Here is a 16,584-nt window from a genome sequence, read left to right as displayed (position 1 = left end):
GCCGACCAGAAGGTCGGCAGTTCGAATCCCCACGCTGGGTGAGCTCCCGTTGCTCGGCCCCAGCTTCTGCCAACCTAGCAGTTCGAAAGCACGTCAAATTGCAAGTAGATACCGCTCCAGCGGGAAGGTAAATGGCATTTCTGTGCGCTGATGAATTAACTGGAGAGAGAAATGGCATTTTTTGTGAAGATTTTTAGCATCCCTTTCTTTCAAGGAAAGGAAAAAGGAGTAATTTCCTGCTTCTGTGGTTGCTGAGTAATATAAGCAAACACAGACCTTTGAAAGAAGCAAGTCCCAAATTCATGATTGATTTGTTTTTCTTCTATTTGTTACCTACCCTTTGTGGCAAGGTGGGTTACATTTTTAAAAAGTGGTATTTATGTGGGGAGGCTCACCTTAAGAATATATGTGTGTGTGTGTGTGTGTGTGTGTGTGTGAGAGAGAGAGAGAGAGAGAGAGAGAGAGAGAGAGATATTTGGGGGGCCCGTGCTTGCATGAGAGCATGGTGTCCAAAAGCATGCAAAATTGCGGTGCCCCAAAATATGTGTTTTTATGTGCCATGTTCTTGTATGGGTCATGTGACTTGTGCAGGAGTGCGGCCTGGAAGACTTGTTTTGTGCTGGGGCATGTTGGAGGGTACGATAGCACCATTCACATAACAAAAACTACCACAGATAACATTTTCAAAAGTAGGGGATCCATAGATTGGCTTTTGAAAAACAAGGTCCTGAATGCTTAGCTACTGGTAATTGGGAACCACTGATCTAGAGACTCTCAAGATGATCCTTATAATTTCTGAGCGGGCAGTATATACTGTAAATCCTTTTATAAAAGGCAAAAGGTAAAGGGGCCCCTGACCATCAGGTCCAGTCGTGTCCGACTCGGGTTGCGGCGCTCATCTCGCTCTATAGGCCGAGGGAGCCGGCGTTTGTCCGCAGACAGCTTCCGGGTCATGTGGCCAGCATGACAAAGCTGCTTCTGACGAACCAGAGCAGCGCACGGAAACGCCGTTTACCTTCCCGCCGGAGCGGTCCCTATTTATCTACTTGCACTTTGATGTGCTTTCCAACTGCTAGGTTGGCAGGAGCTGGGACCAAGCAACGGGAGCTCACCCCGCTGCAGGGATTCGAACCGCCGACCTTCTGATTAGCAAGCCCTAGACTCTGTGGATTAACCCACATCGCCACCTGGGTCCCTTAGCGCCACCTGGGTCCCTTTTATACGTGTTGGTAAATAAAATATAGGGTTTGCTAATACTTCCCACCAATTTTTAAGCAGCCCTTCGCCAAAACCTTCAACAAACAGCAGATTTAGATTATATTGTAGGAATTAGAAGCCGTGTTTGTATTTGGGAGTTTATGCATCATTGCAAGTTCAGCCAGCCAGGCCAGGAGGTTCCCTTTTAGCCCCTTGCTAGCCAAGGTGTTCTCAAGGGTCAGGTCAGGTTGCCGCAAATGTGTGTGTGTGTGTGTGTGTGTGTGTGTGTGTGTGTGTTGCGGGGGGGAGGGGACATCAGTGGTAGCTGGACTAGTGAGGCCAAGAGAAACCTTAATGTAGACTCCCAGAGGGCCCCCCTCACCAATTTCTAATTGTTTCACTGGAAAAGTGTTGTGAGAGGCTTTGAAGGGGGGAGGGAATATGATAGGATGCTTCCCTCTCCCCTCCCTGGAATTTCTTTTCCACCTAAACCGTCCAGTCCTCTAGAGGACTTGCAGTCTTTCAGAGAATGTGTCTTTCTGGTTGGGAGTGTCTTATAAGAAGGGGCTCAGGTCCAAGTAATGGTGCCCCTCCCTTGAAAGGCAAAGAGAGGAGTGCGGTGTGTGGAGTGGGGAATAAAAGCTCCCGGGGGTAGAAAGTGGAAGGCAACTGGCCTGAAACACTTTGTCTTAATAACTTGCACTGTAGAAGGAAAACGGGTCTCTGTCCCAAGGAGATTCCAATGGTAATAGACCAGGCTGCCTCCAGCAGCTGCTGGGCAATTGCAAGCAGATTCCAGAGCACATAATGAAAATGACACAGGGGCATGGGGTGGGGACCATGCTGCAAGGTGGGCTCAGAGCTAGCTCCAGCACTGGTATTGCCCCTGGGTCAGGCTCAGGGTTTTGAGGCAGGCTCCAGGGCAGGCCTGTTTTGTGAAGGGTGTGTGTGTATGTGTGTACACCCCCCCCAACTTATCTTTTGTGACACCCTGGCCATTGACTTTATCAGGCAGAAGGAGGATAATAAAAGGTGAGTATTTTGCCTTTGCCCTGGTTCCTCCTGTCCTTTGTTCCTTCCCACCCTGAGGAGTTAATGGAGAGCCTCTGCTGCGCCAGCTCTGCAGACTGTTTGGAATACTTTAAATGCTTTGACACTCTGGATGTGCTGGATGGGAGAGGAGGCGGTTTGCAGCTTAATTCATATGCAAAACTGTGCCATAAATCCCGAGCCCTGTCTCAGTTGCTGTGGCACCACTAAGCATTTCATCAGCACCCCATACAGTATTTCTGCCATCTTTGTTTGCATTGCAGTGACTCATCAAAAGTCTGTCTTGTACCAACACCCTGAGCATTCCTCTGGCACTGATCCTTCTCCCCCCCCCTTCTCCTTCTTCTCCTCCCTTTTTCTTTCTCTCTCTCTCTCCCCTCCTTTTCTTCCGAGCTTCAGTTTGAAACTGGCCTTTGCTTCAGGTCTCTCGTCAAAGGGCTCTATTCATTGCAGAGAATGGCCTGAATGTTAAGCTGCATATCCGGCCCTGTTCATTGAGATGCTGCTTTGCGCTGCTCCTGCTGCTCCTGCTGAGGAGGTTTGACTTAGTCTGAAGCTGAAACTCCTCACAGCAGAGGCAAGGAGGAAGGAGGACAGGCGGGAGGGGCTGAGGTGGGAAGGACTGAGGCAGGAGGGGGCGCCTCCTCGTTGTGTGTCCCCCCCCCTTCCAAGCAGCCTTTGCTGCTGCACTGGAGAGTTGGATGCTGAAGAGAGGGGTTGAGGAGACCCTTCCAGAAGCAGGTGCTGTGGATTTCACACCACTTAAGGTATGTTCACATGAGGGGGGCACATCCCTGCGCTGGATGCTTTGGCAATATGATGCAGATGCAGAATGGAGCTCTCCTAGCTGGCAGCTTTGCAGGGGGTGTTGGAGGTAGTGTGTGTGTGTGTGTGTGTGTGTGTGAGAGAGAGAGAGAGAGAGAGAGAGAGAGAGAGAGAGAGAGAGAGAACACAGAGCAACCCATTGTGTGGTCACTTTTTTAGGAGCACTCAGTTTGCAGGGAGGAGAGATCTTTTGGAGTCTAGTTCAACTAGGTGCTGTTGAAGTAACTCAGAATCGGGACCTCCTGTGTGGAGTGGGTGGACTCTGTGTGTGTGTGTGTTTGTGTGTGTGGGGGGGAGGAGAGGTCTTAATTGTTCCTTTTTGCCAAGGAGATGAAGGGAGTCGCCATTGAAGTCATGGGGAGTTTCTCTCTCCCTGCCCTCAACCAGCTATAGAGAGACATAGATTTTGCTGGTTTAAGAGGATTTGTTGGCGTTTCTCCGCATGCTGCCTGTGTTTTGGTGCATGTGGGTGGGGGGAGAGAGGAGGCATCACTGCCATGACATGATGGTTCCCGGAGGATCCTAAAATAGATCCATGGGATTTGCTGCATTCTTGATGCAAAGGCGAGAGCCCAGGCAGGTGTCTCCTTTGCATGGAGGTCAACATCTCCTCTCCCCCCCCCCGAAATATAGAAAGGGGGTGCCATAGAGGAATGCCTCTGGGAGTCCAACAGTTGAGAAGAGTTTCAGGAACTGGGGGACCTGTCCGTATCCTGGGCTGCTGCAGTAGATGGCAGCCCCCAGTCCTTCTCCATTCCCTGCACCCAGCACTTTGAATGATGGTGGGGGCGGAGGGGACAGACAGCTGCCCAGCCCTTCCTTGGCTCCTCAGCAGTTCCAATGTGCAGGGAAACTTGGAATAATTATGCGCAGAAGTTGCTGCATTTCTGAAGCGTCCACCCATCTCTCTCTCTTCCCCCTCCTTTCTCCCAAGTTTCCAGCTGTGTCAGCTTTTTCAGGAGCGTGCGCTGCCTGCACTGATAGTGCCTGTGTTAGAAATCCCATCACAATACCTTGTTTTGGAGGGTCATACCTTTTGTGGCATGTGTACCCCCACCCCCGAAAAAGGGAAGAATCTTTCAGCAGCATTAGCCTGGATTCAGGTTGGTGGAGTCAATGGAGGCAGTTCTCAACGCCCACCCCCACCCCAGCTGGAATGGGTGGCCATCTTTGCCTGTGTTTCTCTTGCCCTGGACTGCATGTGTTTCACTGGTGGTACACTGAGGGCTCTGTGGGTGGGGTGTAGTTTTTTGAACCCTGTTATATTGAGTTTTTTCCTCCTCTTGTTAGGGATGCTCTTCACAGGAGGGGGGTTTTCCAAACAATGGCAGAATCCCTCTCCCTGGTACTTCCTGATTCTTGTGTTTCTGCCAGATATCCTCTCTCTCCCTTTCTCTTTTTCACATGCCTGTTTCCTCTCCTCCCACCCACCCCCTTGCCCCGCCTACAGATGTGCCCTCCCTCAGATGCCCTGGCCTTGAGAGCGTGAGGCAGCTGCTGAGCCATGTCGCAGATGCTGCACATAGAAATCCCCAACTTTGGGAGCACCGTCCTGGGCTCCCTGAATGAGCAGCGCCTCCTGGGTCTCTACTGCGATGTCTCCATCCTGGTCAAGGGCCAGGCCTTCAAGGCTCACCGGGCTGTCTTGGCAGCCAGCAGCCTCTACTTCCGAGACCTCTTCAGTGGCAACAGCAAGAGCGCCTTCGAGCTGCCGGGCTCCGTGCCGCCCGCCTGCTTCCAGCAGATCCTCTCCTTCTGCTACACCGGCAAGCTGACCATGGCCGCCAGCGAGCAGCTGGTGGTGATGTACACAGCAGGCTTCCTCCAGATCCAGCACATTGTGGAGAAGGGGACAGACCTGATGTTCAAAGTAAGCTCCCCACACTGCGACTCCCAGACGGCCATGACGGAGGAGCCCTGCTCAGGGCCCCAGAGCCCCTGCCACCCCCTGCAGCCGCCTTCCCTGCCCTACGCCGTGTCCCCTTCCGTGCCCCTTCCACTGCTCACCCGCGTCAAGCATGAGACCTTGGAGCCTGGGAAGCGGTCCTTGGAGTGCAGCCTGCGGGAGGCGGCCGGGGGCAGCTCCTCTGCCAGCGCCCCGCTCAAATTGTCACGCGTCTCCTACTACGGGGTGCCCAGCCTTGCCACCCTCCTCCCCACCATCCCTCTGGCTCAGTACTGCCAGGGAGAACGGACGAGCCCTGGGGCCAACAGCCTCCCCACCACCGACAGCCCAACCTCTTACCACAACGAGGAGGATGAAGACGACGATGAAGCCTATGACACCATGGCAGAGGAGCAGTATGGGCAGATGCACATCAAGTCCACAGGCGGCTATGCAGGTAAAAGCCCCCTTTAGCCTCCGCCACTTTCAGTCTCATGCTACCGTAAAATGAGAGGCATCTGCAGTCAGGCAGGTGTTTGTTTCCCTGCATTTTAGAAAAGTAGCTCAGAAGGTGGAGTGCCTGATTTGCAAGCAGAAGATCCAACGTTTGATCCCCTTTTGGCATCTCCAGATAGGGCTGGGAGTAAATCCCCTGCTGGAAACCCCGCACAGCCATCACTGCCTGTCTGTGTTGGTAATACCGACCTGGGCAGACTGATGGCCTCACTTGGAATAAGGAAGCTTCGCACTGATTTAAGACTTTTAAAACTTGAATGGGAACCGTGCTGAATGCAGCTTATTTCCATTTCGGAGTGAGGTGTCTTCTTTCCTTCCCCCCTGCCAGATATAGGTTTCCAGGCTCTGTGAATTTGCTGAAAGGGAAGGCATTTCTAGTAAGGAGTAGTTCATTTTTCAAGAAGATGTTTTCTGGGGGGAAGGGACTGGATCTCTTTGTGTGAATCTGCCTAAGGTGCCATTGTTGTCCTTTAGGTTCCTTGGGGAAAGTAACAAGCTCTTAATTTCTGCAGGCTTATTGATGGTGTCTGTTGCCTTATTTGGGGTGTGTGTGTGTCTGTATGTTCAGAGTTTCCTCCTCATTTAATGAAACTGGCAATGCAGCATGACGCTATGGATCAGTTTCCTTGATGCCAACAGTTTTTAAGGGTTGCATATTGAGCATAGCAAGATTGTTGAGCTCTTTCTCTTGGTTCATTTTCTGTAGCTTAAGTAGCCTGGAAGCCCAGCCCAGGCAGATGTCTCCTCTCCTTCCCAGGAGAAGGAGGCAAGATGCCTTCAGGCAGGATTGGGAATGAGGTGCTGGCTTTGGAGCTGTGTTGAGGTGCTGTGCTCCAAAAGCAAAGAAGGGGTGACAGTGTGACTCTTCAGTTCAGGCCACTATCGGTCAGTGTGGTACTCTTGGGGTCATGAAAGAGCTTGTAGGGCAAGAGACACTGGATGCCCCTCGCCACTGGAGAGACACATTTCTAGGCAAGCCAGCAGGATTTTGTAGTCGGAGCACAACTAGGTTCTATATCCATTGATCAGCTAAATTTTGTGGGTAGCTGACAGGGTGCTTGGCTGGCAGCATCTCATGTGCCCAAAGTATGTTAGCTCGGGGGTAGGGGGACCTCACTTTGCAGGTGTTTGAAAAGGCTGGGAGTGTCCAAAATGTCAATGTGCTGATTTGACCAGTCATTTCTGGAGGGCTAAAACTTTCCCTGTCTGTATAGATACTTTTGGTGCTGAGGAGCAGGTGACTCTCCAGGGTCATCTTGTCCAAAGGAGGACTCCTTTCCCAGGGAGAAACTGAAATCCATCCTTCAAAGCTCACTCAAAACCTAAAACCCTGAGAGAGTGCAGCCAATCTGGTTCACTCAGAGACTGATTCCTTGATGTGAGTCGTATGCCAGGGAAACAACAGCCCACCTGGAGCACCTAGACCAGCCCCCCAACAGGTAGCTTAGTGGGAAGGAACCTGTGGGCAAGACCTGCTGCCAGCAGCAACAGCTCTCCCCACTAGCAGTTCCCAGCCACTGGCATTCAGAGGCCTACATATTACGCACTTCTTTAAAACATTCATCAGCCAGCCATCTTAAAGTTTATTTTGTGCAGTGTTACTTATTTGTTCATTTCATAACTTTTATATACCGCTTGATGTCAGAAAAATCCTCAAAGCGGGTTTCATAAAGTTTTGCTAGTGTTTTGTGTTCCGTTGCGTGCCATGCACCACCCTATCGGTCCCTTAGAAAATGGTGTTATAAATATTTTTACTTATAAATGAACAATAAATTCTGCCTTTGAGAGTGGCCTGGCTGTAACCATTGGGCATGCTTCCCAACCCTCTTGTCATGATCTAGTCACATTTCCTACTGCTGCCTCTGCAGAGCAGGGGTCATTTGCAGTGGCTGCTTCTGCTAGGCTTCTCGGCCCAAGAGAAAGCGGGGTTCCTGCATCCCCAACCACTCAGGACACCCCCAAAAGGGGTTTTCCCTTGCAATCCTGAACAGCTCTTTCTTTGCTCCCTCCTTCTCCCCAAGGGCCTCAAGAGAAGCCAGAGCCGGTGCCCCTGGAGAGCCGCTCTTGTGTCCTCATCAGGCGGGACTTGGTCGCCCTCCCTGCCAGCCTTATCAGCCAGATTGGGTATCGCTGCCACCCAAAACTCTACTCAGAAGGAGATCCTGGAGAAAAACTTGAACTCGTGGCAGGTAAGGACCACAGGGGCAGGTTTTCCTTTGTGTTTATGGACTTGTTGCAGTAACATGACTTAAAAAATGTAGAACTCTTGCAATTCTTTGTTTCATTAACAAGGGATCTTTTAATTTCTGCATGATTTGGTGGTTTTTTTTTAAATAAAAAAATGAAAATAAAATAAATTTAGAAAAGATAAATTGCAGTAAACCAAAATGTAGAAAATTTTGCTTATAAAATTAATCTAACCTAAATTTATTTTGTTTATAAAATTGTTATTTATAGTAATATTGTAAATGTGATAACTATTTAAGTAGAGTCCCTCCCTCACCTTTCTTGTCTTTCACTCTTCATTTTCCTCCTCCTTACTTCCGGGAACTAATATAACTTCCTTGGATTCTTATTTAATTTACCTTTCATTGTATCTGTGAAAGCTGTGATGTGGTCTTACATTTTTCTAAGCTTTGTTTATGAAATGGACTAGCCACCTTGGTGTCTACCTTCCCTGAGCAACTTCTTAGTATTTAGGTGTTGTGAAGGGAGTTTTAGATAAGAGACCCCAAAGAGCTAATCCAGAGCATTTTCCCCTTGTCAGGCCTTCAGTGGGGGAAGAAGGAAGGTTGCCTCCCTGAGAGAGCAGGGGGTAGAGGTGGGCAGGGGGTAGAGGTGGGAAGGCCAGTTCGCCCTCACCTGGCAGGAAGAGAATGCGCCTTTATTGCTGGCTGTTCCAGTAAAGAGTGAAAAGGCTGGATCTTTTGCTGGGGGTAGTGATCCTGAGGGATCTCAGGACCCTCCCTTGGGTTGCCACGGTCAGGTCACAGAGAACTCCTTTTCCTGCTGCACAGGTCATTTCTCTGGGGTATGTCAAAATCTTTGCTGCTTCAAGATGATCTGAGTCAATATTAACTGCATGCGTGTTTGTGTCCTGTTGTACACCTTGCAGAGCAGAGCTGGGGTGTGACTTCGGGACCTCTTACTTGCTCTCTCCTGCATTGCTGAAGGTTGGACATGATGACCCTTGGGGTCCCTTTCAACTCTACAATTTTATGATTCTCTCTCTCTCCACCCAGGCTCTGGTGTTTACATCACTCGGGGGCAGCTGATGAATTGCCACCTGTGTGCAGGTGTGAAGCACAAAGTTCTCCTGCGGCGCCTGCTGGCCACGTTCTTTGACAGGTAGGACACAAAGGAAGGACCCGTCCTCCTAGCTCCTCCTGACCCAGCTGGCTTCTGAGCTGCTGCCATGGAGCCAAGTTTGCAGGGAGCAGGAGCTTTAAGTGATGGAAGGAAGGGAAATTACCCATTGCATTTTGCTTAATGGGAATTAAAAGTGTTTTTAATTTGTCTGTCAATGGAGGTCAGGTGTTTCCTAGTAGAAAACAAAAATGTGAGGACGTGGGATTGTGTCCAGTGCTAGTCCTGTTTAAAGTAGACCCACTGAAGTTAGCAGACATGACTAACTTAAGTTTGTTCATTTCAGTAGGCCTACTCTGGTTAGAACCCTTCATGTCTGTCTTTACCAATTAGCACAAATGGCTAAACCCTGCCCTGGGGACACTACACTGCAACACAAACGGAAACCAGATTAAGATTAACAACCATGCTGGGAGATCTGGGAGCGGGGAGATCTGAGAGCATCAGCATATGGATCCGCAGGTCGAGGGCAGACAGACCATTTTCATTTTGCTGTTCTTTGAAGGAGGTGGAGTGTACACAAATGCTCGTAGGTGTAATAAGACATCACAGAGCCTAAATTGGACAATGCATGTCAATACATTTGGACACATGGTAACAGATTTTGTCCCTTGTCCTAGAATTGCAGAATGAGATGCAGACGATTCTTCAAATAATTGGTGTGAGCATAAATATGTATGTTTAAGAATTCCTTTAAATGGGCTGAAGTGTCTACTGGCAAGTGAAAATTCTCTTGCCTCTTTTTAGCAACTAGTATTTGCACCATCTACAAAGAAATAGCTTTTCAGAAGTTCTTGAAACTGCATGTCTCTGTAGGTCTGTAGATTTGGTTAGTCAAAGAAACAGACATGTAGGTTGACGTCTCTGTTGTGCTTTTTTTTCATGAAAAGCTGAAACTTTTGGGGTAAGTAATTTGGAATTGTGTTCAGTATTTATAATACCATGAAATACCTTTTTAAAAAATTTGTTCTCTGGCTATGGTGAAGATTCCTTAATTTCTGCTGATTTGCAGAGTGAGCCTCAACAAGCCACAACTGATTGATTTGTATTATCTCCTGTATGGGTTTTTTTTGGGGTGGGGTTGGCGGGGGGTGGGGTAGCTCTTTGGGCTTCTGTTTCTTCCTCTCTTCTCCCCCCCCTTTCTCCATGGAAGCTCCCTCAAGGCCTGCTGCCTGAAATGGGCTCTTTCCCATGCTTTGGATCCCAGCTGTGGGTTTTCTTTGAATGTGCTCTTGAAATTCTGCTTCCCACTCCTTCCCGGGACAGGAACACACTGGCCAACAGCTGCGGAACTGGGATCCGGTCTTCCACAAGTGATCCTAGCAGGAAGCCACTGGACAGCCGGGTCCTTAATGCTGTGAAACGTAAGTGTGGAGAGGAAGAGGAGAAGGAGCCTCTGAGGGTAGATGGGGAGCTATTCGGCTTATTTTACATCTTCCTTTAGTTGTGACACCTGCATTGCAGGAGGTTGGACTAGAAGACCTATGGGTCCTTTACAATACTATAATCTACAATTATAGATTAAGAGACTCTTGCTCTACCGACTGAGCTACTCTCTTATTCCAAGGCGTCTGGATTCAAATGCTCCTTCTAAAAAGACACCAAAGCTTTAAAATCCTGTGTTTTGGCATGAGAACCCTGTTTACTGCCTTTTGAAAAACTGTTTTTATTAAATATTTTATTGGGTTACAAAGGTACATACATTATCTCTGTTTTCAGATCATAAAGTCCTTTCTACAGGGAAGTTCTATTCAATGTGAGTCAGTAATGTTGTAGACAGTATACGGTTGCGGGAGAAGAGAGGGGGGAATGTTTACTGCCTTTTGTGAGTGCTGACAAAGTTTGTTTTTAAGTCAGTGCATGAGAGGGAAGATCTTTGAGTCATGGTTTGCTGGTAGATTTATGAAACTAGGTTTCTTCCTTCTATTGGGCAGAGTGCCTCTTTTTTCCATCTTGAACCCCACAGCCAGACAATTGCTGGGTACCAGCCATGGGTTAACCACTGAATGTAAATGAACAGGAGCAACACTGTGCAGTGGTGGGTGGGCTTATATGTGCCATGGGTTTTAGAATCTCGAAACTGGCTGAGGGTTCAGTTGGGGGACTTAGGCATCTGTGCCCCTTTCTTCCCTGGAAAGCAATCATGACAACTCAGCCACACACATCCTCCCCATGTTTTCATGACAGGATTATCCTTTCCTGTATCACTGATCTGTGGCCACAGCAGATTTTCTCTCTACTAATCTATTTTGTGGCAGCCCCAATTGGTTGAGCTTCTCCTGTTTCATGAAATGCTTATTGTCTCATGACAGCAATGTGGAAAGAAGCCCCAAAAAGGGGACCCTCCTTAGAATGATGTCCCTGGTTGAAAGGGCAGGCAGAGAGGAGTGTGAGGGAATTTGGACACTGGAAGAACCAGGCCAAGCCATGTTGGCTGAAAAAAAACTGCTGAGAGGTCATGAGCCAGAAGGGGCCAATCGGAAAATCACTTGGGGGTTGTGCTGGGAGGGAGAAATTTGCACTTCAACTGTATTCTCAAGGCAACTTGCAAGAATTAAATAGCAAATTAAAATGCAGCAGTATAAATCTGATAAGGACAAATGAGACCAGATGCATGCAGAGCCAAAGCAGAGGGACTGCTCTAAAGAGTGTGTGCAGTTTTGCTTCGGAAGGTGAGGAGCCTGCCTGGGCTTCTTTAAAAAGAAGGGGAAATTCTGCCAAATGAAACTTCTACCACTACGGGATTATGTCCTTCTGTGCAGCTCTTGAAGGCCTCGGAAGCTCTCTCAAGGTCTGGACTTGGGAAATCAAGGCCTAAAAAGCAGGGTATGGTTAGGGTTGGTGACTCCGGCAGCTGCATGACTGGGAGAATCTGCTCTGAGAGGGGGATGAGGAGAGGGAGGCCTTGAACTGAGCAATGCCAGACAGTATCTCAATAAGTACAAGTTGTTTGTCATCTGCAAAGGCTGGGTTTGGTCTTCTCTGTGCTTGCTTGCCAGTTTCTTACCAGCTGGGTGAGGTGCGATTCAAGCTGTTGAATGCAAATCTGGAAGCATTCAATCTTCCTTTCTTAAAATAGTGAATAATTCACAGTCTACTTCTATGGGACCTTCCGGCACTGTTTCCTTATCTGTGCTGGATGTTACAAATCTTGTAAAGGCGCCTTTATGCTATCTGTAATTTTATGGCCATTGTTCCTGATGCCGGGAAAAAAATGTTAAAACTCTGCCTCTGTTGCAGCTAAAACACTCCCTTGTCTTTGCAGTGTATTGCCAGAATTTTGCCCCAAGTTTCAAGGAGAGTGAGATGAACGTCATTGCAGCCGACATGTGCACTAATGCCCGCCGGGTGCGGAAGCGGTGGCTGCCAAAGATCAAATCCATGTTGCCGGAGGGTATGGAGATGTATCGCTCTGTCATGGGCTCCACTACCAGCAGTATCTCCCTGGACCCTGAATTCCAGCCTTCCGCTGCTCAGATGTTTGAACAGCGGATCTATGCGGAGCGGAGGGGGGATTCTGGAACCATTGTGGCACTGAGAACTAACACGGTCACTGTGGATCAGAGCAACAGATCCAGCCAGCTGTTTGAGCCGAATGAGCAGGGGGAAGGGGCCAGTTCTGTCATCCAGGAGTCTGCTGGCCCGGAAGCAATGGCTTTGGAGAGCCACAGCACCACACCGCCTTTCGAACAGGGCCCACCTGGGTCCACTAGCCGGCCGGAGACTCCGGCAAGACGACCGGAAGGCCCCTACGGAGGAGGAGGAGGGACTTTGTGAAAGAGTCAGGATCATGCTGGGCTTGACCAACGAGGGATCTCTAATACTAAAGCTGCTTGCATGCATTATTAATACAGAAAAAAGAGAAATGTGATCAAACCATTTACCTACTGAACTGCTACTGTTGCCTGAGAAAAATGTGATTTTTATTCTGCTTGTGTTTTAAGATGGATGAAGGAAATATCACATTCGTTATACTGTAAGCAACTCTAGGCCTAAGGCAAACTACTTACGGAAATTGGAAATGAAACAAACCCCAGGTTCCTTTAAAATCAAAAATCCCGAGGTTTGTCTAGAAGGCAGTAGGATTTTATTTCAAAAGAGCTAAGCGATATTCCTCTCCCCCATTCATCCTCCTCCTCCTCCACCACCATCCTTAGCCCTCCTCTTCCTCTTCCTCCTCCTTGGGGTGGGGCATGTGCAGAGTGGGGAAGTATGAGGGGAGGGGGCAAGGAGCTGATGGATGACGAGGAGGAGGCCTTGCTGGGGTTGGCTTCTGTAGGGTGAGGTTTTGGTTTGGTTGCTGCACAGTTCCATTGCTTGGACCTTTTGTTTGACTTATGGACAGGGAGGATTTTTTTCAGGCACAATCCACTAAGAATATATCCTGTGCAGGCACTGTTGGGACGAAGGGACATTTTTGCCTGGAAACTCCACCGGTGGCCAGTGCTCAGGATATTTGCCAGATGGAAAGCCTTAATTGCCCCTTTTCTTCCCTTGATGGTGGCCCCCTGCCTGGTCGTGGTTCCAGGATACCACCCTTTCCTTTGTGTCCCCCTCAGGCAAGGGCTTCCCCCAGAGTTTCTTTGTTCTGTTTTGGAAGGTGAGCGCAGGGCTCCTTCTGGCACAGCAACACCCTTCTGCTTCTGAAATGATTTGCATCAGGTTGGGTACATGACACCATTTGTGGGTGTCATAGATTTCATCCTGAGAAGTATCATGTTTGTGTGGGTGTGTGGCTACACAAAACATTCCAGAATGACTCCCATGATACTATTTGGCCTGCTCTTAGATACAGGGGCATCTTTGAGCTGCTGCATTTTGTTTAATACTGAAATTTTGCTGGCAGAGACAGCGAAAGGCAAAAAGTGCTTGGGGTGGGCAGAGGTGCCTCCCAAGGGGCTAATACTCAGGCCTCACTCTAACCTGATGCATCTCATGAGACCGGGAAGGGGAGTTATTGTTAGCATTGAGTGGTGCATTGATGGAGGTGGAATATGGTAAGGCTCTACTGGAGCAGAGTGCGGCTGCAATTGCTGTTCATGGCATTTCTGAAGGCATTTCTGAAGGAGCAGACAGGGAAGAGAAAAGAGATCAGAGGGAGAGGTGAGAAGGGGGACACTGACTTGAGAGCTTTATGGCACAGTTGGCCAGAATGATTGTCTATGCTGGCTGTCCAACCCTACCCCACCCCACCCCAAACTCCGTTGTTCCTTTTTAGGATCTGTGTTTTCCTATTTGATACCACTCTTCTTTTTTTGAGAAAGCTCACGTAATATAGGCAGAACAAGTTTTTCAGTTCTGATGGCTTGAGCTGCTTTGTCTGGTAGGGTGCTTCTTAGAGAGGTGCAGCTCAACTTTCACATCTGAAAGGTGTTGGGTGCAGAGCAAACTTTGGCCAAAGGAGAACCAGCATGTGTGCAAGAGACAGAGTAAGTTGGGGTGGGATCTGGGCTGGGGAATCAGGCAGGCAGCCTAGCTTGCTTTTTGGGTATGTGTGGCAGGGGGAGAGCAGTCTCATTTTTGCTGCACTCAGCACCTCCCCGCACCTCCCCCTAATATATGTCGGACAGGCGTGGCAGAGGAGAGAGTAGGGGGAAGCTACTGTGGCCCGACTGGGCTATTTCATAAATGGAAGGGCAAAGAGGCCCCTTCTCTAGTCTCTGGTTGGATGGCCATTGCAGGGGGTTGCCTAGATTACCCTTGGAGGTACCTTTCCTCTCCACAGTTCTATAATGGAAAGGTGCTTTTGCTCTGGGATCTGCCCCTTTTCCAACTCCAAAATGGGTCCTTGGCTGCCCTTCCCTTAGCTGTTCTAGAATGGTTTATCCCAAGATTCAGTCACCTTGATCGAAACACAAGAGTTACTGGAAGGCCCCCACCTGGTATGTGAGAGGAGATGCTTCACCATGAAGGCTGTGCTTCTTAGGGATCTCTCCTCTTTTGTTAGCCCAAACCCCTCCTTGTTGTAAGGGTTTGTCTCTGCTTTTCTAGGCAGGATCCCTCTGTGGGTTTCTGGGAAGGGACCACAAAGAGCAGGCTCTTGAGGGGGGAGGGGAGACAGACTGAGTTTGGGGGGCTTTTCAGGTGCAGAAAGCTCAGGAGAGTGGGAGCTTCTGAGAGCTCTGCAATGGGTACTTTCTGAGCTCCAGGTGCGGCTCTGTGCTGGAGCCAATGGCATGAGGTGTTGCAGGGTTTGCTCTATTCCTGGTGGTTCCTCCCTTTGCCATGTGACCATGGAGGCTTTGGAGGGAGTCCTTGCCTTTGGCCAATATTTGAAACTTCATTTTGGTCCCTGAATAAAAAACTGTGGTCCCTGATCTGTACCAGTGCCACCCCACAAAAGGATTAAAACCAGCTGAGCACTGATGAAGTGGATGGATGAGGCCTTGAGGAGGGGAAGGAGAAGCACCAGGAGGCTGAGCCAACTGTCTTCAGGCTTTTTCTGGTCTGGGATGCCTCTATAGCTGCTGCTCAATCAGGCCAGTGGCCTATATAGTCCATCCTAACCTCACAGTGCTCAACCAGATGCCTTTTACAAGAAACTCACAAGCACTGCCTGAGTACAGGAGCAGTCCTCTCCCCTCATGCAGTTTCAAGCAACTAGTAGTTGGCCTGGTACTCCCACAGGTCCTTGGTACCCTTGCCCTGTGTGCCATAGGGAAGGGAAGGCAATGCAAGGCTTCATCTGGGATCTGGCATGAAGCCCTGGCAGTTGACTCTACGCCTTCAAGGGCCTAATTCTGCATTTGCGGGTGAATGAGAACTTTGTTATCAGAGTGAGCAGTCGAGTAATGCTCTGCCCTAGAAGGTCCAGTGAGTAGGGGCAGCTCTCTAGGCAGTGCCCCCCTTCTGTATCTTCCCCTGAGTCAATGGTAAAGGGGATTGGGTCCATGAAAAATGATGGCATCAAACTGAAAGGATTACTGCCTTTCTTATCTTGGGTCATTTCCTTTTCCAATTGGATACCCTACCCAAAATAATGGTGGTACAAAGTGCATCCAGGAGCTCTTCCACCCGCCCCTGGCCCCATGATGAAATGACCAGAACATAAAGGAAATACTTGAATGGCTTAGAAAAGAATCCGAAGAGAGTGTCGCATTGCACAGTTAAGATATATTTTTATACCGAGCACAATTTCATGTACATTTTTATTTGGGGTTTCTTTGTTTATTTTTACTTTCTAGTAAAAGAGAGAGAGAGAGAGCGCTTTAGGTAAACTTGAAAAAATGTGAATGGTTTGTTTTTGGGGAGGGGGGCCTTCCTTGTCTTCTTGATGAGGATGAGCATTTGCACTAAACTAGATCCGCATGTGGAGGCTTAAGGGCAGATTTCCAAGATGTATCTGTGGATCGTGATTGTCTCCTCCCTGGTGGGAAGGAAGAATGTCGCAAAATAAAAGAATGTAAAGTGAGAATGAAGCCCAGAATGATCGGGATTTCCTGAGTGCCTTAGCCCTTTTTGGATCACTTGTTTTCCATGCGGAGGGGACAGAGAGGGGGGGAAATGCCAGATCAGAAGGAATGCCCCCTGCCCCGATTTCCCCCTCTTTGTTTACAATAATGCTAGAAATGTCACGAGAGTGTCTGGGAGTTGCTTTCTGACTGTGATGATGCATAATGTGAAATGGAAACGGCATCCCTCTAGATCTTTAAAAAAAAAGGAAGCAGAAGTATTTATGGTATGTCTGCACCTCTATTCTTAATGCTTGACTGTTAGCAATATTACATGTGTATATTATATATATA

General features: G+C 48.8%; 1 protein-coding gene across 6 annotated transcripts in view; it reads left to right on the top strand.

The window, feature by feature from the left end:
* Positions 1-16,584, top strand: part of NACC2 (NACC family member 2) — a 60,414-nt gene extending 43,830 nt beyond the window's left edge. For 5 of the 6 annotated variants that reach the window (XM_035113185.3, XM_035113183.3, XM_035113186.3 and 2 more), the window contains exons 2-6: positions 4,523-5,414; positions 7,495-7,662; positions 8,716-8,821; positions 10,106-10,203; positions 12,105-16,584. In XM_035113185.3, coding sequence (XP_034969076.1) covers positions 4,577-5,414; positions 7,495-7,662; positions 8,716-8,821; positions 10,106-10,203; positions 12,105-12,616 — 1,722 coding nt within the window. In that variant the 5' untranslated portion in view covers positions 4,523-4,576 and the 3' untranslated portion in view covers positions 12,617-16,584. Of the gene's footprint in view, positions 1-2,637; positions 3,015-4,522; positions 5,415-7,494; positions 7,663-8,715; positions 8,822-10,105; positions 10,204-12,104 lie in introns of those variants that run through there. The other variant, XM_035113182.3, reaches the window with a different exon arrangement.

The sequence above is a fragment of the Zootoca vivipara genome, chromosome Z2 (genome assembly GCF_965207765.1).
Source record: "Zootoca vivipara chromosome Z2, rZooViv2.hap1.1, whole genome shotgun sequence".
Lineage (NCBI taxonomy): Eukaryota > Metazoa > Chordata > Lepidosauria > Squamata > Lacertidae > Zootoca > Zootoca vivipara.
Note: the sequence above shows the minus strand (reverse complement) of the source record. Positions and strands in the feature narration are given on the sequence as shown.